General features: G+C 38.2%; 2 protein-coding genes across 4 annotated transcripts in view; one reads left to right on the forward strand and one right to left on the reverse strand.

The window, feature by feature from the left end:
- The window catches only part of CRYBG3 (crystallin beta-gamma domain containing 3), a 76,681-nt gene extending 74,830 nt beyond the window's left edge, over positions 1 to 1,851 (forward strand). For both annotated transcript variants that reach the window (XM_070750194.1, XM_070750195.1), the window contains exon 22: positions 1,298 to 1,851. In XM_070750194.1, coding sequence (XP_070606295.1) covers positions 1,298 to 1,386 — 89 coding nt within the window. In that variant the 3' untranslated portion in view covers positions 1,387 to 1,851. The remainder of the gene's footprint in view (positions 1 to 1,297) is intronic.
- A 1,948-nt stretch (positions 1,852 to 3,799) lies between these two features.
- On the reverse strand, positions 3,800 to 20,028 carry RIOX2 (ribosomal oxygenase 2). Of its 2 annotated transcripts, none has more exons than XM_070751740.1 (10): positions 19,661 to 20,028; positions 14,621 to 15,053; positions 10,415 to 10,534; positions 9,519 to 9,647; positions 9,030 to 9,133; positions 7,801 to 7,903; positions 7,100 to 7,265; positions 6,645 to 6,733; positions 6,131 to 6,235; positions 3,800 to 4,419 (listed from the first exon to the last, which is right to left on the reverse strand). In XM_070751740.1, exons 2-10 carry the CDS (start codon positions 15,047 to 15,049, stop codon positions 4,258 to 4,260), a joined length of 1,407 nt encoding a protein of 468 aa, XP_070607841.1. In that variant the 5' UTR covers positions 15,050 to 15,053; positions 19,661 to 20,028; the 3' UTR covers positions 3,800 to 4,257. The 2 variants fall into 2 exon arrangements, with proteins under 2 accessions (XP_070607841.1, XP_070607842.1); XM_070751741.1 differs by having other exon boundaries at positions 3,800 to 4,416; positions 19,661 to 19,856.
- Positions 20,029 to 21,177: the final 1,149 nt, after the last annotated feature.

Consider the following 21,177-nt stretch of genomic DNA (forward strand, 5'->3'; position numbering starts at 1 on the left):
GGGCTGCTGGAACTGGGGCTTTAGTCAAGATGGAATAATATCAATCAATTTGGGCACAATATTATCAGGCATCTGCTAGAATGCTGGAGATGAAGAGAAATTTCATCTTTCAACACAGCCTATCTCTAAATCAATAAAAGAATGGCTTCACCTGAAGAATATAAAACTTTTTAAATGACCCAGCTTCTGAATCCATTTGAAAATATGGTAGTATGAGGTGAAATGGGCTGTGCACAAGAGATGCCAATCAGACAATTTTGCAGCACTTTCCAAAGAGTAGCAAAGATTCCCAAGGCAAGGTCTGCAAGGCTGATAGGCTCCTGCCCTAAAAGATTTAATGTGAAAATAAAAAAGGTGTTTGAAACCATGCAACATGGCTATTAACTTTTTTCTTATTTCCCCTAAAAGATTTCAATTTGTTTTTCAATTGAATTCTACAGCTTATATGTTATATTAAAGGTGGAAAGAATTCTCAAGTGATTTATCTTGGTCTGATTTTTTGGCATCTTAAAAATGCGTCATTTTAACAGATATATAGACTTTCTATCATAATTGAAATTTTGCCTAGATTTATCTTGCTATTTATCTAGTTTTTTAAAGAGTTTTAGGTCAATACTAATTATCCCAAAATAATTGCAGTTTGCATCTGCATTGGAATAGATGCTTGAATATTGACCCATTTTGCCGTTTACATGAGCAAATGAAATATTATTACTGGATATCCAAATACCAACAATAGTTGGAATATGTATTTGATTTTACACAATTACATACTTTATTTGTAAGGCTTTCCTGTTTGGAAAAATATTATTCCTGGATAGTATATTTTTCAAAGATGAACATTTTTGTTTGTTTGTTTAGGGGATAAAACTGAATCATAGACTAAATCATAAGTGCAGTTTTTAATTCATTTTGGGGTTCATTCATTTCAATATTCAGCTATAAATTGACCTCTGAAGACAAAGAACTGAATTGAAATTGCCTAGTGCTATATCATCTTAACCAATCCAAATTTCAAGATACTTGTATTCATAAAGAAAACTTTACATCAAATGCTTGTAAAAAAGGAAAGCTACTCAATGCAGTTTAGAAAAGTAGGAGAAAGTATGATGCAAAAACAAAAACAATGTCATTCAAATCCTTAAATTCTGTTATGGTTAATTGATTTCTTTTGCCTATCCTCCAGTTTCTGAAGTAAAATTTCAGTGATCCTAAAGTAATAATTTTGTAAAAAAAAATTAAGGTACAGTTTTAAAGGACAAAAATAAGTAATTTATTTCTCAAACTTCTCTTATAGGAGGGGATTACTATGACAGACACCACATTATTGTAAATCAGCTTAACATCAGTGAATGTACACAGAAATGGGACTTTGAAATATTATGAATGGATGTTCTAAAGATAAACTAATTTGAAAATATATATTAAATTGTCTGAAAATACTTGAACTACTGAAGAGACATAGTACTGGTGTATGTTAAAGATATGCCCAAGACTACCAAACGAAAAATAAAAAACAGCTTATTTAAAGTTAACCAAATTGTTAATTTTTTACCTTCAATAGTATTGTTATTCATAAAATATTGCAGGGTAATTTATGCCAAATATTCTTAACAAGTTTGGATTGTTGGTAACCAAAACTTAAAATACAACTTTATACAGATTATACCTTCGCAGAACTTATGCACTGAAATATTAGAAATTTATTCTATACTTTGATACAGTAACTCTAAATTTATTAAAAGAATTGATGAAATTGTCAATCCAGTTTGTATTCTAATGTAATGAATTCTATATAATTCTAATTAAAAGAATTACAACCTTGTTAGAAATAACAAAAGATCAAAAAAGTGGTCTGTGGTCTCTCATTTACTGTATTTTTCGGCCTATAAGACACTCCAGACTATAAGATGCACTTTTGGAAGAGGGGGGGAAACAGGGAAGGGGAGGGAAATCTGCCTCCGCCTCCCAGCAATTTGCCTACTTGCAGCAAATAGCAAACAGCCCATTTCATCTTCAGCACAGCTTGATTACCATAAGCAGCTAATTGTCAGTTGGATTGGCCTCCCAATGATCAGCTGTTTCAGGCTGCAAGGAATGCCATAGTCAATTGTTTCTACGTGCCCCATTTTTGGCAGGTGGGCTACATTCAGTGTATAGGACACACCCAAACTTTCACCTCTTTGGTGGTGGGGTGGGTGGGTGGGTGAAGTGCATCTTATATTCTGAAAGATATGATATTTTTACAAATAGCCAAAATTGGCTAAGGGAGGATATGTGGTTAACTATTTGCCTAGTATTTTCCCAAATTATACCAAATATATATAGGCAAAGCCCTTATTTTCTTGGCATGGATTCAAAATTCCAGAGTATCATAGGGCAAGCGATTATCAAACACCTATTCCTCCTAGGAATGCTTCTTCTGGAAAATTGACGAAGGCCTTACAGTTTCTTTCAAACAAACAAGTTCGGAAATAGATGTCTTATCTGAAGTGTCTTTGGCCCTAATGGTTTCTTCTTTGACAACTGCTATTGCTTAAATTTAGCAATTTGGTAAATCTTGTCATTAACATCATGAAGCACTGTCACAGCAGGAAATTTACCATACTGTTTACCTACAAACTAAGGAAACATATACAACCATTTATTATATAATTTATATCTATGCAGGGTTTTTTTTTAAAAAAAATCTTCCTTTATATATGAGCTTCACAATATCCAGAGTATCTAGTAAAAAAGTCCTAGTCAAAATGTAATTCCAATTAAGATTTCACTTTTTCATGCTCAAATTTTCTACTACCCATCATTTAATCTCCAATAGTATTGTTTCACACAATTTGAGTATGATTTAATTTAGTTTTTAGTATCATAGCCAAAAATGTTTCTTGTAGTTTTTAGGCCCAAATCAAAATAAAATATTGGAATATCCAAATATTCACAGCTATTCAAGCCCAATCACAGGCAGTGGTTGCAGCATATGTTGATTTTTGTTAACAGAATATCCATGGATCTCTACCTCCTAACCAGATGTTGTTTTGCCACAGATCCTACCAATAAAAGCAGCTTCCAGATCCTAAAGTAAACCTTGGTGTGTATGAACCAGGGAAAGTATGTGGTACAATGCTATTCAGCTGCATGAGCTACAAGCCTGTAGCATTTCATATTGTAAAATAAATCATTTAGTACTTGCATTTACTTTATGTAGCCAATGTACTGATATTTTAATCTAAAGCACTTATATAGATGGATTTGTATGTATATTAAAAACAAGCAATATATATATATTTGATAACACATATTTTAAATAAATTATTCTTTCCAGCTCATTTTATCCTTACTCCATTTCTGATAAGATCATAATTCATCATTGTTGTAGCTACAGCTCCAATCTACTTTCTTGAAACTCATATTACTACATAAAACTGCAATCCTAAACATAATTCTAAGAAAGGCTAGATAAATATTTGTCAATTACGTCTGAGAAAATATCTGCAAGAGAATGTAGTTTATGGACGTAAACTGTATGTAATTAGCATATTGAAGAAGAAAAAGGGAGACGTTTTAGTTGCTTGGAACTTATACTAAAATATATGTAGATTCAAAACCGCAGAGAATATTGTAAAAAGGCTTCCACCCAATGAAAAAGCAATCACACACTCCACCTATTTTCACACTGGTTACCTGGGTTAAGAATAAAAATAAACTTAAGAGCCATAATTTTCACTCTCCTGCTCAGGAGCTTACATGAACCATATGCTGCTTCTGATATTCTGACACAAAACAGGATGCTACAAAATTGTAGAATTTTCTTGATTTGAATAAATTTATTACACTGCAAGATGTTTATTAGAAATGTTTTGGCTTCATTCAAAGAACACACCACTAGTCACAATATCAGATGACACTTTAAGGAAGCAATTTAAGTAACACAAACAACTTTCTGTATAAACTCATCACTGATCCCAACTATATTTAGCATCCTCAGTGTGTTCTCATTTTGCACATTAAGTAATCAAGTAGAGTCCTGCTCATATTTCAGATTTGTATGCCTAAATTCATAACCTTCAGGCATCTTGAAAAGAATCAGATGTTTCACAATCTTACTAAATGCCCAAGACGTTGTATGGGCCTTTTATGAATAATTTCTGTGTTTGCCTGATCAAGTCCTTATTTACGTTCATAGTAGATTCCTCTACATTAATCCAAAATACATATAAGGTATATATAAGGTTTCTTAACCATGATGAGAATCTATTTTTAGATTACTTCAACAAGGCATTCAGTCCACAATGATATCACTAAGTTCTCTTTTTCTGCTTCTGAACCAAGATGAAGGTCCTTAACGCAAACGGTATCACAGCTCCATATTTGTTTCAGTGCATCCATGTGAGACAGAGGAAATCGTAATCCATGTGCCTTCTTAAAGAAGAAAAATGCTTGTTAAAAAATCAAATAAAATTAAAGATAGTTACATATAAATTAATTTACAGAACAATACATACTCTGGCCTAATAATAACTATACATAATTGTGAATACAACTAGTGTTTCAGTTGGCTAAGGTTCATATTGATTACAGTGGTCTCTTGACTTTCGCGGGGGATACGTTCCAAGACCGGCCACGAAAGTCAAATTTCGGTGAAGTAGAGACGCTCCCTTCCTTTCTCCCTCTCCCTCCCGCCTTCATTCCTGGTTTTACTTACCCCCAGAACCCGCAGGGGCAACAGGGCGGCAAGCTGGGGGCTTTGCTACGCTCTAGGGCGCAGGTGGTGGCAGCAGAGGCTGGAACGGAGGTTGTGCATCTCATCTGGAATCAACTCCCCCACAGAGATTAGAACTGCCCCCACCCTCCTTGTCTTTCGTAAATTGCTTAAGACCCACCTGTATCGCCAGGCATGGGGGAATTGAGATATCTCCCCCAGGCTTATATAGTTTTATGTATGGTATGCTTGCGTTGTATGGTTTTAAATGACGGATTTTTTAGATGTTTATTTTTAAATATTAGATTTGTTACATTGTCATATTGTTATTATTATTGTTGTCAGCTGCCCCGAGTCTGCGGAGAGGGGCGGCACACAAATCTAATAAATTATTATTGTTATTGTTATTATTATATTATTATTATTATTATTATTATTATTATTATTATTATTATTATTATCATCTGCTTGGCGGCTCATGCGTTCCTGCTACTGCCACCGCCACCGATTTTGCCACTGCCGGGGACCTCAGCTGTGTGGCGGCCCACACAACCCCAGCCGCCACCACCGCCGCCGCCAATGGGCCCCTCAGCTGCATGGCAGCTCACAGGATCCCTGCCGCCGCCGCTGCAGATCTTGCCACCGCCGGGCCTCTCAGCTGTCTGGTGCCCTGCAGCAGCGAGATCATTGGTGGCGACTGGGGTCGCATGGGCCGCCACACAGCTGAGGGCCCTGGCGGCAGCGAAATCGGCAGCGGCAGTACCAGGAACGTGTGGGCTGCCAAGCAGATGAGATGGTCCGGCAGCGGCGAAATTTCGTTGTGGCGACTCCTCGGCTGCCCAGAGCGAAGGGAGCGTTTCTTTTCTCTGGGTACTAGCAGAGGTTGATTCCCTGTCCAAGTGCCCAGAGAAAGGAAAATGCTTCGTTCGCTCTGGACTGCCAAAGCCTCCTTAAGTGCCACCAAAAGGATCCTCTGGCAGCCCAGATGGCCGGGACTAAAGGGGGAATGGCAGGAAACTAGCCGGGCCTTTGTGCCGCTCTCAAATTTCCTGGGAATTTTTCCCGGGTTCGGGTTCTTAAGCAGGAAATGGTTCTTAAGTAGAGGCAAAAAAAATCTTGAACACCCGGTTCTTATCTAGAAAACCTTTTAAGTAAAGGTGTTCTTAAGTAGAGGTACCACTGTAGTGATTTGCTTAACAATCATGGAAGAAAAACTCATAAAATTGGGCATAGTTCACTTAATAAGCATTTTGTTTAGCAACAAAAATTCTTGTCTCAATTGTGGCTATAAAGCGAGGACTAATTTTACTGACAACTGCAGAGAAGAAAATATAGATAACAATAGCATTTGAGAAGAGATATATAGGATTTAAAAATAATAAAATACGAACTGTAGCACAATAAGATCTGTTAAACAGAAATAAAACCAACCTCTGCTATTTCTTTCTCGTTCATATTCTCATCTCCCATCATATGGATCTGCCTTTTATTCTTTAAGCAGTGATAAACAAAAACCATTTCTTTGATTGAATCATTCTGAAAAACCATAAGAAATATGTTTTTATACATCAGCACCAGCTAGTGCACAATGTAAATGCATTTTTATCCAATCATTCCTTCTCTTCATGGCTGGGTGAATAATTAACTTTCATTTATTATTTGTGTGAATACTTAAATTATGCTCCGTATTATTATTTTTTTACAAATTTAATGAGATTTCTGACCTTAGCTCATATTTCAAGTTTACACTGTATAGCCTTTTAACCTTCTTAAATACTTGCACTTTCTATTTATGGAACAGAGCAACAGTATTACTATAATACAATTACACAGCTCAATTAGATGATCTTGGACACAACTATGCACGCTAAGAACAGCATGCTGACCACAGAGGTGGCCTCATGGAAAAATAGGAGTTTCTGTGAGCTTTCTCCTCTGTACTCACCAGAAGGTCTTGTTCTGATTCCGTCGTAATTATTGTGTAGTCTTTAAACCTTAACCTGATTGTGCTGTCTACTTTTGGTAGTGCTCCATCTAAAAAAGAAAGACCATCCACATTATTTGGAAGTCAAATGCTCTTAGACAATATTAACTTCTTGTCACATTCAAACAAGAAAAGCAGCTGCAGCTACTACAAAGACTAATAATGACTTCTTCAGGTGTCAGCCTGGATAAATAGTGCAGAATCAAGAGGCTGCTAATGCAATCTTCCACAAATCCCCTTAAAAAATATAAACTGAAACATGGATTTTTAAATGTAGTAACTATTGTCTCTTTAAGTATGAATGTTTGAACGCTACTTCCATGTGGTTCATTTTTAAATATTTTGTAATTATGGTTACAATAAAAGTTGTCCCTTTATATTTTGCAAAACATATCCATACAGTATTTAAATGTCACCTGGAGTGAGAAAATCCAAATTAGTTCCAGTAAATGGAGGTAATCTGCTTGTAATAAAATCTTTTTTCATATAGGATGATCTCAGTTTCCTCCCCTTTTCCAAATGGCCTTCAAGGCGTTTCAGGAAGCTACTTAACTGTTTGGATGAATCAGATAAATCCATTTTCTAAACAAAAAGACAAGAATAACTTACTAACAACTTGAAATGAGAACTAAATTACTTCAGAGGCCATTCATGTAATGATAAAGGAGATTTGTGAATGCTTTATATTAATAAGTCTTGTAGAACAAGAAAGTCAGTTACATACATCCAAGAACACAATTTTTTAAAAAATGAAAATGTATATTTCAGATTTAGTTTTAGATTATTTATTTTTAAGTTTTAAATTTTGGTAAAGAAATATATCCAGAATATAATTGTTCTATGACCCTACCATAAGCTGACAAAGCAGCATGAAAAATATCACATTAGAAATGTAGAGGATTTATTTACATACTGTTTTCACATAAAGGTATTTAAAAATAAAAACATCTGTAAGATCTTTTGCTGAAGAGCTAAGGCTCACAATTTTAACAAAAATGACAACATGGAACTCTTAGTGGTGATTAAACGGAATTAGTTTATAATTAACTCTGCGGCTACATATTTTGGTTCTAGAAGCAGACAAACAAATTATTTTTCTTTAGCCTCGCAGCTTTACCATTAACAATTGCCTTGGAATGTTCTTTCGAAACTCAGCATCTTCTTTTGCTATATCTAAAAGAAGTCCAGGAACCATGTCCAGTAAGTAATCTCTCCAAGAGCTGGCATGCACAAAACAAATTAAAGTTATTAAGAACAAATAAGATATTAACAATCTACAGAAATGTTTCTTATTGAAAGTAAAATATAAACTGGCCAAAATAGCAAAGCTCAGAAGCTCATACCATACATCCAGATTTTCATAGAAGTCCCACTGACATCAATGAGGACTCAAATTTTACCAGTGTGCTTGGACTATATGATAGCATGTTTTACAGAAGGAATAACACTGAACCTGTGGCTCACAAAATTGTCCAAGATCCACCTCTACCTTGTACTCAAGGTTTTGAGCACCTTCATGTCTTTTTTTTATTCCTAATTTTAGTTTCCATGAAATTAGTACTTTGTGCATGTCTAACTTCTCCCTGCAACTATTTTGTGACATCTTTCATGGCAGTTGGTCAAATGCAAAGTATTGTAAATGATTCTAAAATGTTAAAACATCCCAGTGATTTCTTAAAAACTTGGTTTGGTCTCTTTCCATAAGAGGCAGGCTGCAAAACCTCTATTAATTGCAATTTCAAAGAGACCTTTAAGGGGACCCCAAAAAGAAAAATGGCGAAGTGCTCAAATCTCAGTAAAAATAATTTCCCAATTTACATAATAGCCTACAGAATATTTTGTGACAGTTATTATGCAGCTCTCACAATAACTGAACATGAAAAGGAAAGACCCAAAGGGAAAAAAACAGATTTAATAAATATTCTTAAGTGTTCTTGACTATACCCATAGATTTTCAGAAATATTCAATCTGAAGGACTATGAAGTCCATTCCAAAAGTTACTTCATCAATAATTTGGAGGCACTTTTCAGGCTGTAATATTACTGAAACAACCAATCACTTTTCAGGTTCAATTTCTTCATTGATCATGGGGCACTGGTTTCTAGGATACACTGTTGCTCAGCTGAATCCATTCTTCCTATCACCCGAATGGCATTTCCTGTGCTGCTGGGCATACACAAACCCAAACATAATAGAGCAATCTCTGCACATAACAGCAAGAATTACTTTTTTTTAAAAAAAAAAACTTTTTCTGGTGTGACTGAAGTATCAATGTGCCAACAACTGTCTATTTTCAGTAAAATCATTAACCAAATTAAACTAGAAATATAATACAAGATGCTTACTTGTTCTGATATGTGCTAATGGTAATATGAGTCGAATGAGATATTCCAAGAGGAGTGTCAGCTTGATGAATTGTTCCTCTTGGAAAATACAACATGTTTCCTGGCTGAAAGGAAATGCAAGCATGGCTGTTATCATAGGAACTATAAGCGTTTAGACCTAAGTTGCTATATTTGCCTACCTACTGTTAATAACAATACATTGACACACAGGCTCTCATTTCAGGCACAGCTGGATTGGAATAAAAGCAGATTTCAAATTCTACATCTTAACCATACTGAGCATACAGAACAGATTCTTTTTCCTTTTACATGCTTTTTCAATTTATGTTAGAAATTAGGAAATCATCTGAGCAGATGTGGCAGGGAAAGGAAAAAGGACAGTAGTGGGATATGCTGTTACATGAGCATAAATGTGTTCTGAAAACATTGAATTATGCCTATCATATTTTTATGGCTTAAGAATAAAGGGAGAGACTTTGCATATGCTACCTTTAATATGAAATCGTGAGTTGGTGTTCCAATTCTCTCTTCAGGTTCGACATTGTATTCCTGAGCTAGATGTACAGTTGGGCGGTAGAGTCGCCAGTGTTTCTCTCCTTCAAGTTGTAAGATGAACACCTAGGAGTGCCATGTCAACACCCATCAGAACACCTACAGCAAATTGTACTTTTACCTATTATTTCTAAAGAATACACATTTATGGCAGCCAAATTCCACATAAACAAACAATTTTAATAGAGATAGCAAGAATTTTTCATTTAAAGCAAAATGTGCTTGTAGACATACAGTGTTCCCTCGATTTTCGCGGGTTCGAACTTCGCGAATAGCCTATACCACGGTTTTTCAAAAAATATTAATTAAAAAATACTTTGCAGGTTTTTTCCTATACCATGTTTTTTCCCACCCGATGACATCATACGTCATCGCCAAACTAATAATGCTTGCAAATAAATAACCAAAAAAAATTAATTATTGTTAATAAATAAATTTGTTTATAAATGTCAGGATCACTAAGTGTCTTATTCAATGGTGAGTACCAGTAATAATGGTGAGTAGATGGTTGTTAAGGGAATGGGAAATGGTAATTTAGGGGTTTAAAGGAGATGGCTTGTGATACTGTCCATAGCCAAAAATGGTGTATTTACTTCCGCATCTCTACTTTGCGGAAAGTCGACTTTCGCTGGCAGTCTTGGAACACATCCCCCCGAAAATTGAGGGAACACTGTACACTCAAAATCTATTATCAGTTTATATCACAATTAACCAATTTACTACAATACAACTTCCATATTTTTCAGTCCATAGCATACGTGACAACTCTCCTGAAATTTCTGTTCTTGAAAATACTTATGAGAAAATTTACAGGCAGATAAGAGTTTATTTACCTCAACATCATCATAGTGTGGAGGTAGGCCTTGAGATCCAGGAGGAGTGATGTAAACATTAGATCCAACTAATGAGCCAAAGTAACATTCCAGTTTTTCTTGTATCCTCCAGAGCTCATCCTTATTTTAATACAAAAGAAATGATTTTATCAATGGGAAATCAACTATATTTTGTCACACAAATCTGTATTGATATCAGTGTTGCATATTTGACATCAACACAATTGAGAGTCCAGAAATATTTCAGAAGAAGAGTCCTTCATTCCTCTTCTCACAACAAAATACCTTACTCCGCCAGACTTGAAATTCTTGGTTTAGATAACTTACAACTCCGTCGTTCCGACTTAATTATACTTCACAAAGTCATATACCAAAATGTCCTACCTGTTAACGACTACTTCACCTTCAACCGCAACAACACACGAGCACGAAATCGATTTAAACTAAATGTCAACCGCTCCAAACTTGATTGCAAAAATATGACTTCAGCAACAGAGTAATCAACTCCTGGAATGCACTACCTGATTCTGTGGTTTCTACTCCTAACCAGTGTTCTCTCTAAATTTTTTTTGGGGTGGGCGGAAAAGTATAGTGTCTGAGCGGCAGTCCCTTCGGGACTGGGCGACACAGAAATAATAATAAAATTTCCCTCTCGGCTTCTGGGCAGGTTTGGAAAACTCTGAGTTGATGATGATTTTTAAGTGAGCGATTGCTCACCTGCTCAGCTTAGAGGGAACTATGCTCCTAACCCCAAAACCTTTAACCTTAGACTATCTACAATTGACCTCTCCCCCTTTCTATGAGGTCTGTAAGGGACATGCATAAGCACACCACTGTGCCTACTGTCCCTGTCCTATTGTCTTCTTTTGTTACTTTTTATCATTACTTATCTAATGTTTTATTTGTACAAATTATCACCCTATAATTGTTTGACAAAATAAATTACAAAAAACATAAATTACCAAAAAATATTCCAAATATGGTAAGATCTGCATAAGACAAAAATTGAGCCTACTCAGAAAAAGGAAGCCTAAATAATGCTCACTAATACTGAGACAAATCAATGCTCAAATAAGCAAAAACTAAAGCAAAACATAGTAAACGTTATTTTCTGTAGCAAATTTCTATGTAGGTTGTTTTCAGGATCCTAGCATTACAAAACACTTCTGACATTTAAACCACCAAGACTTGGTCAATCTACGGTAACGCCATTTGGGTAAAAAGCAAGCAGGGAACATCAAGTGAGAGTGGTTTAAAAATGAAAGTCCTAATACAATGATGTTATCCTCATCATTAGAAGGCTAAAAAGAAGCAACTGGAGTTATCAGCATATTTGAAGGAAACCCAAGATCTGTGTATGACAAGATTACTTGTGAGAAAAAGTTAAGCAGCAAATAATTCCAACAAAATCAGATAATAGCTATAGATTGTTGAATGCCTTTGGAATAGGAAGGAAAAATGTAACTGGCTAACATAGAGAAGATCACTCCACACTGTGTTACATGGTGATTCCCAAGAATTGAAACAATGGTATCATAGCTACTTCAGCTTACTAGAAACAAATTAAAGCTTTATTAGAGGCTATTATTTTGAACGTATAACCAATCCCAAAACTCAAGTAGATTCTCATTCATAAAAGGCATTAGTTTTATCGCTGCATACTATTTAATATCTACATGAAACCGCTGGGTGAGATCATCCAAGGGCATGGGGTGAGGTATCATCAATACGCCGATGATACCCAGTTATACATCTCCACCCCATGTCCAGCCAACGAAGTGGTGGAAGTGATGTGCCGGTGCCTGGAGGATGTTGGGGCCTGGATGAATGTCAACAAACTCAAGCTCAACCCAGACAAGACGGAGTGGCTGTGGGTCTTACCTCCCAAAGACAATTCCATCTGTCCGTCCATTACCCTAGGGGGAGAATCACTGCCCCCCTCAGAGAAGGTTCGCAACTTGGGCGTCCTCCTCGACCCACAGCTTACATTAGAGAAACATCTTTCACCTGTGGCGAGGGGGGCGTTTGCCCAGGTTCGCCTTGTGCACCAGTTGTGACCCTACTTGGACCGGGAGTCACTCGACTACTGTAACGCTCTCTACATGGGGCTACCTTTGAAAAATGTTCGGAAACTTCAGATCGTGCAGAATGCAGCTGCGAGAGCAATCATGGGCTTTCCCAAATATGCCCATGTTACACCAACACTCCGCAGTCTACATTGGTTGCCGATCAGTTTCCGATCACAATTCAAAGTGTTGGTTATGACCTATAAAGCCCTTCACGGACCAGATTATCTCAGGGACCGCCTTCTGTGGCACGAATCCCAGCGACCAGTTAGGTCCCACAGAGTGGATCTTCTCCGGGTCCCGTCAACTAAAGAATGTCGCTTGGTGGGACCCAGGGGAAGATCCTTCTCTGTGGCGGCCCCGGCCCTCTGGAACCAACTCCCCCCAAAGATTAGAACTGCCCTCACCCTCCTTGCCTTTCGTAAGCTGCTTAAAACCCACCTCTGCCATCAGGCATGGGGAAATTGAGACCCTCTTCCCCCTAGGCCTTTACAATTCTATGCATGGTATGTATGTATGTATGTTTGGTTTTTTATATTAATGGGTTTTTAATTGTTTCTAACATCAGACTACTATTGTACACTGCTTTATTGTTGCTGTTAGCCGCCCGAGTCTCCGGAGAGGGGCGGCATACAAATCCAATAAATAAATAAATAAATAAATAAATAAATTTTAGTTGCTGGAAATTCACAATCTCCTGAAAGACTGGTACTCTGTGTACACATGGTGTCCCAACCTCCTTCCTCTCACCCTAAGTTGGTGTCAAGCAATAGCCCCCTTTCCTTGGTCTCCCTATATAAAGAAGGATGCTGAAACTTCCCTGCACTCACACAAACCCACGGGCTTTTCCTCAGTCTTTTTGTGCTCATACCCACTAGTGGCCTCTCTGCATTTGCTGCAGCACTATGACCTCCTTCCTTCCACCTTCCTGGGCTTGCACGGGTCCAAGGTCTCTTTCTCCTTGCCATGGTTCCTATGTTGCGCCTCCCAAGGACTCTGCCACCACCCATGGCACCCTTATGCTCACCTAGGACTCCTGTTCCTTGTTCCGACCTCGGCTTCCTGAAATCACGAAACAGACACCTTGTCCTGAAAAAAGCCCCTTGTATTTGGCTAATGTGAATTCCTAACATTCACATTCTCCGTAGTCTTTCAAGGGTGAATTGCAACAACAGATCTTATCAGTCTTTGGATAGCTGCCAGGCCAGTAGCTTCCAAGCGCAAGGCTACACAATGAAATATTTGGCAAGGAGTGTCAGTGAGGCATGGACTCTGATAATCAAATCTTTACACTAATAAACAAACTAATTGTGTCCTGCAAACACCACTCCCCTTTTGCTCCTATTTATTCCCTATTGGCCACTTGTACCTTTACTCCTGAGTCAACCCATTGCTTAATTGTTCCTTTCTCCTGACAGCTCTGTGCATGCACACATTGAGAACAGGCTCCAGCTGTTCTTCTGTCCCACTTATCTCCGACTCCAAAGACAGCTGATAACTGTCAGACAGTCCTGGCCCCATCTCTGCCTCCGATGAAGAGCACTCATCAAAACCTTTCTCAGACTCCAGCACTGGCCCATGTTCCACCCCAACTTCTTCTCTGTCCGAGTCTGCCGCCAGCTCTGCTGGCCACTGGCAGGCTATAACACTGCTTAACAATCCATGTGTCTTGATGTTACAGTGGCAACTAGATTTGCTGGGATTGTTGTCATTAAGTGATAAATTCACATAATGTTCTACTTTACATTACTTAGAAACAGCAATCTGGGTTCCAGCTGACATCATAACACAAGGACTACTTGTAATGTGAAATGATAGTCTCAGCAATATACAGAGAGTAATTTTGTAGCCTCCCAGAGTTACCTTGAGGTAAGATGGCAGCCTATAAATTTTATAAATAAACAAATGTATTTAAAATTAAAAATACAAAACAAACAATATAAAGTAAAAGTAAAAATTAATGCTAAATAGAAAAATTAAATAATCTGTGGAGGGGTTTCTTTCAGTTTAAAAACATTAGCCTAAAGAAAAGAGCGAGCGCACATCATGCGATAGTTTTCTTTCTAAATTCATTAATTCTGAGTCAAAGTTGAGAAGCACAAAAGCAGCCACAAAATGCAAACAATTGTTCTTTATTTACCTTAAATCTCTGTGGTTGATGAAATTGTATTGTAGCCTTTTTCTGATCAAAATCTTTCTTCAGTTGTGCATAGGTTACTTTTCCATCTTTATTAAATGTAAGTTTTTTGCCATTTGTACATCTACATATATTGATGTCCTTACCATAATACAAACCTAGTTTGACTAGATCTTTCAAGTCAGTTAATTGAAAGAGAGACTTATAATATGATGCCACAGAGGAATCATCTCTCTGAATCAACAGTGGCTTCTGTTCCCAATATTCTCTAAAAAATTCATCTTCCTTGATAGGAGCAATCAAGCTCTCAAATAATATCTCTGGATTGTTATGTTTCCAAAACAAAGGATCAATTGCTTCTGTTTTTGCTTGCTTGCTTGGCAAATCTGGTTCCTTCTCTGTTCTAGCTCGTCTTCCACCTTTCTTGGGCATGATGCTATACAAGAAACAAAGAAACAAAATTTTATACATATTTCATCAAAACAAGTAAAACCAACAAGTACATTCTAATTTGATTTTCCATGTAGATAGGATGACATAGCATGATATACTGAAGCCAGTAGATTTTATTTCTGTGCAAAGTTGCTTAGGATCAGGAAGCATAGCCGGCACTGTTAGATTCAATTTTAAGCAGTTAGGTCCTGTTCAACTTTTTTTTTTTTGCCTTTATACCTTGTTGTTCTTTTAAACTTACAAAGGGGCTTATTAATGTTAAACCCAAATAATAATAATAAAGTTTAGAACATGATAAACCCCCAACACTTTACCCTTAGATTATCTACGGTTGACCTATCTAGATTCCTAAGAGGTTAGTAAGGGGTGAGTACAAGTGCACTAGAGTGCCTTCCGTCCCCTATCCTATTGCTCTCCTATATCTCCTATATCTTTCTTCTATTCCTATATCTCTTCTTCTATTCTTTCATTGATATGTTGTATTACTATAATTTCTTTTCTATTCTTTCTTAGATATATTTGACTATGAGTATCTCCTCTCTAACCTTCATCATGTATTTTACTATGTGTATATAGATATATACCCACTAAAACCCTCATTGTGTATTGGACAAAATAAATAAATAAATAAATAAATAAATAAATAAAATCAGCATCTGTAAAGACCAGTTAGTCCCTCCAAGAAATCTTAAGTTTTATTCACACAGGATCACACCAATTCATTTATCACCAGAAATCTGGTGATAATTGCAATATTGCAAATCTGAGAACCCCACAACTAATCTAAACTTGTTATCCAAGGTATTAACAGAGGTGTTGACAGGCCACTGTATAAAACATACTTCTTTGGAATGATTCTCCAGAGAGAAAAAAAACCTTGCAGAACAATATGTACCCTATTTTTTGGAATATAAAATGCCTCTCCCCCTCCCCCCCCCAAGAGGCTGAAAAATTGGGTGTGTCTTATACTCTGAATGTAGCTTTTTTTAAAAAAACCTTTTTCTTTCAGCCTTAACAAGGTGCTAATGATCTTCCCTGTTTGCAGTCTTTTTCACTGCTACTCCTTCTGAAGAATGTTTTTTTCCAGTTCTACATCTTTGCAGGCATTTTTTAATTGCTACTTGCTCCAAATAAGGTTTTTTAAAGCCCTAACCAGAGGATAAAATAATATGCTGAAGCTGACCACACTAAGGGCACTAGCCAGATGAATTACCTGGTTGGCAGATTCCCCCCCCCCCATTTTCCTCCCCAAAAACTAAGGTAGATCTTATAGTGTATCTTATACTCCTAAAAATATATTAATTTTTATCCCCATTGTTATTATTACACTGTTCCTACCACGAAAGGAAATATATAGATTTTTTTTTAAAAACGGCAGGAAACATCACAAAATACAATCACAGAAAACAGATGCTTTCGAACATAAAAGCATATAGAAGAACAGGGTAGTAACATAAAGCTTCAAAATCCCACTTGAGTAAAATTGTTTTGAGAGCCTTGAGAAAGTGTCATGGATACCTCTCAACCCTTTAGCTAGCACAGAAAAGGTGCCCGCGATTACTTCACTTAGCCAGTGGGTAGGACCTTCAACAAGCTCTCTCAAGATTACCTAATAGGCTCAACAAAATCGTTCTGGGAAAAATGGTCCTTGATACAGCACAAAGCCATGTTATAAAGGGCTTTGTAAGTAATAACCAGTATTTTTCATTTGGCCTACAAGTCTACCTGCACAGAAACTAAAGAACCGGGATGTTTGTATAAACAAGGCATCAGAGAAAACAACAGAACCTTTGCTGTTTAATCTTAGATAGAAAGCAGAATACATTAACATAATTTTGTATTAACAGTACCTGAAATGGCAACCCTGGGGTGTTAACCTTAGATGGAACATTTTTTCATTGGAAGACAACCAAAGCTAGTTATAAGATAGGAGGCTATATAAATATTTTACATAAATAAATGAATCCTTTTCCTTATTGCAAGGTCTAGAAAATATAAACTGCTACTGTTCCTTAGTTACAAGTTCCCTGTATTTGTCAGTTTCAAACATGGTATCTGTTCTGTCTGGGTTCCCCCAGACCTCAACACCAACTGGAAAAAACAGCCAGACACTCTGGTAAAAGCCAAAAGTATTTTATAACTGGAAAAAATAAGCACAGAGGAAAACCTGTTCTTCCCAACAGACAGGATATAATACGGTACAGCAGGGTCCTGATGTCCAGACAATACAGCAAGCTTCTTGCTGGCACACACCCCCAAGGTTTCAATAGTCAAAGGCACAAACCAGGATTCCAAGACGCCAAAGTTCACAGTCAGGTCCCACGACTCTCAAAGATAAAACTCCACAAGCCAGGAAGGGTGGGTCTGCCTTTTAGCCTTTCCCAAGAGCACCACACCCAAACCCAGCTGTTGCCACTTTAATGCTGAAAGTATTTAGCCAATTGATTCCGTCTCTGAGTAGCTCTTCGTTGTCGCAGATCAATTATGGCTTGTGCACTTTCCTCTAAGGAATCCAGGCTGCTTGCTGGGGAGAGCTCCCCCTGGTGGGACTCTGGCTGTCCTCCCTCTTCTTCAGCCTGGGATTCCTCCTCCTCGTCTGTCTGCACCTCCTGTTCCTCAGCCTCTCCCTCTGAGCTGGAAACCGACAGAAGGTCAGCCGTTCCCGGAGGGGCCTCAGACGGAACCACAACAGTATCCTTCTAAAAAATATGTGGTTCCAACAGCTATACAGTTTCTATAGTCCCAGTATACAGGTCCTTATTAGTTGCATAATCATGGCAGAGACTGTATCCTTCCTTCTGGGCTTTTGATGCCCTCTTTTTCAATCTGTTTGTTTCACAGTAGAAAATGCCATATGGAATGCAGAATGAGGACTCCAGATGGCTGTTGACAATCCTGAAAAGATCCAGCAGTAAAACCAAAAAAATCAATTTTGGCACTTGTATAGATCAGAAAATCAGCATCTGGCAATGACTCACGGATGCAAAGCAAAAGTTGGCAATTGAATCAAATTCCAGTGTTACTTTATGATGGTTCAAGAAGTGGCTATGGCTTTAATCCAGTAGTAAAGAAAGCATGCAGCTACATCCAATCCACATAAGTCTAAGTGTTGTTTGAGTTAATACTTATATCCAGTCTCTTCTTCATGAGTTTGTGACCAGCATGCTCTCAATTGAAAATGGAACAAGTTCCTGCATCAGAAAAGAAAGTATACACATACCCACAGCCACACCTCTATATGGGGATAGCAATAATAATAAGAAGAAATGTTCTGATACCATTTCAAATAGCATGTACCGTAAGTCATGCAAAATTATCAGCAAGTATAGAAAAGAGGCTTTCCTCTTTTTCTCCCCACTTGTTTGCTGATCATCTTGCGTGACCTATGTGCTATTTTGAAATGGTATCTTAATATATTTGTGTGTGTTATCCCCATAAAGGGGTGTGGCTGTGAGTGTGCGTATACTTTCTTTTCTGAAGGCATACTGGTCACAAACTCATGTAGAAGAGACTAGATACTTTATTAAGTATTAATAAAGCAATACCTAGGCTTATCCTCGTACCAGAAGAGTAGAGTAGAGTAGAATACTTTATTGGCCATATTTATGTCACCAGGCTTGGGGTCACTGGCCAACGAATGAGGTATGTTTGTGGTTTGAATTTGAATAAATGATTTTTAATGTTTTAGTCTTTTTAGAACGGTTTTAGATTAGTTGTTAATTGGATTTCAGATGTGTTATTGTATATTGTTTTGGGGTTTTTTATATGTTGTGAGCTGCCCTGAGTCCACGAGAGCGGCGACATACAAGTCCAATTAATAAATAAATTAATAATAAAATAAACAAATAAGTGTGATTGGACAAAGGAATTTGTCTTGGTGCATATACTCTCAGTATACATAAAATAAAATATACATCTGTCAAGAATCATGAGGTTCAACCCTTTATTGTTACAGGAGTCAAATAAGCAATGAAGAAACAATATTAATAAAAATCTTAAGGATACAAGCAACAAGTTACTCTGGATTGCTATTAATGGAAAAGTTATTCCTTATAATACTGTATATCCCAAAATATGGGGGTAGGCGGATACTACAGTCTGGAAGACACTTTACACGTTTTCACATCCTACAGAATCCCTTACTCCTAACATCTGCAAAGGGCCAAGCCCCCCCCCCCCCCCCGAACAGACTTCATTCTGCACAGATCCCTTTCGTCCCGCTTCTTCCGAATCCGCGAATACAATCCGTCCTGACTTTTTTTACCAGGAAGAACAGATTTCCATGCTATTTGGTAGGCCGCTCCCGATCCCCAATTTGGATTTGCAAGCCTCGTGGCTTCCCAGCTCCCTCAAAATCACGGGCGCGGGGGGGAGGGCAACTCCCAACTATGACCATTTCAAGAGCAAAGCTTAAAGCAGCGCGGAAAAGGCGCAACATTCGCCCCGGGAAAGGTAGGCAAGAAGAGACCCGACTCCCCCCACCTCACCCCAAGCGGGAATGGACCAAAAAAGGCGCCAGCCTCCCTTTTGGGAAGCGGGTAAAAATAGCAGCACCCGCTTCTGCTCCTTTCGCGCGCCCTTCGTACCGACCTGACCAGCTTAGAATTTGGCTCTGGAAGGGCGCCGGCAAAGCCACGTGGGGCTGCAGGGCGAGCAAAGGCCGCCGCTCGGAAGGGGAAGGAGGAGGCGTGGACGCGGCAGCCTCTCTCGTTGAACCCGACCTGTTGCTTTATGCCCGCCTATCAGATAGACCAGGCGGGGCAACAGCTTTCCTGACAAACGACACGAGCGCCGCCTTCGCGGTTTTCTGTGGCCTTGAGAGCTGAGGCGCGTTCAGAAGCGCGCCGGCTTGAGTGTGTTGTTGTCTTACGCGCGCCCTTCGTGGGCTTAGAAAACGCGCGTACGGCGGAATATCTGCCTTTTAAATCCTTTTAAATAGACCTGTCCTTCGCTGTTCTGGACTTGGTCAGTATTGGATTAGATCCACCGGCTTGCCAGTATTCGAAAAACGTCCCGAGGGGGACGGGGGGACGGGACGGACAATGGCAATTCTTTTTTTTCCCCCGTGATTGGCTGACCTCCAAAAAATGGTCTTTCGAGAAGATACAGGTAGTCCTAGACATACAACAGTTCACTTAGTGACAGTTCGAAGTGGCAACGGTGCTGAAAAAAGTGACTTATGACTGCTTTTCATACCAAGGGTCCGTAGCAGTATCCTGTGATGAAAATTCAGATCCTTTGGCAATTGGTTCAAATTTACTTACTTTATGTACGTCCCCTGTCCTATTGCTCTCCTATATCTCCTATACCTTTCTTTCATTCCTATATCTCTTCTATTCTTTCATTGATATGTTCTATTCCTATAACTTCTATTTTATTCTTTCTTAGATATATTTTACTATGAGTATGTCCTCTATAACCTTCATCATGTATTTTACTATGTGTATACCCACTAAAACCCTCATTTTGTATTGGACAAAATCAATAAATCAAATAAAATAAATATTTACTTACTTACTTACTTACTTACTTACTTACTTACTTACTTACTTACTTACTTACTTACTTACTTAACTTAAGTTGAAAGGGACCTTGTAGGTCATCCAATCCAACCCGCTGCTCAAGCAGGAATCCTACACCCATCAGATGGCAGTCCAATCTCCTCTTGAATATGTCGAGTGTTGGGTCATTCACAACCTCAGCTGGCAGGCCGTTCCATTGGTTGATCGCCCTCACTGTCAGGAAGTTCCTCCTTATTTGAACAATTATCCTTGTATGAACAATTAGTGACAGGAGATGGAGAGGAGGCCCACATGGCTGTTGGGACTCCCAAGGGACAAGAATGGGAATATGAGGTATTTCAGGAGGTGGGAGGAGGCCTTGGGAGGCCCAAGGCACATAGTCTTCTGCCTGCACTAGGCCCCCAAGGTTTCCATCACCTTTGAGGTACCCCATGCTCTACTTAACCACACAAGAGGAGACACTGGCTCATTGTAATTCAGTGGTGTCAACTCACAATGATGCATTTTGCAAAATGCGGCCGCAAGAGCTATCATGGGCTTTCCCAGATATGCCCATGTTTTGTCAACACTCTGCAGATTGCACTA

Source organism: Erythrolamprus reginae, chromosome 4 (genome assembly GCF_031021105.1).
Source record: "Erythrolamprus reginae isolate rEryReg1 chromosome 4, rEryReg1.hap1, whole genome shotgun sequence".
Classification (NCBI taxonomy): Eukaryota; Metazoa; Chordata; class Lepidosauria; order Squamata; family Dipsadidae; genus Erythrolamprus; species Erythrolamprus reginae.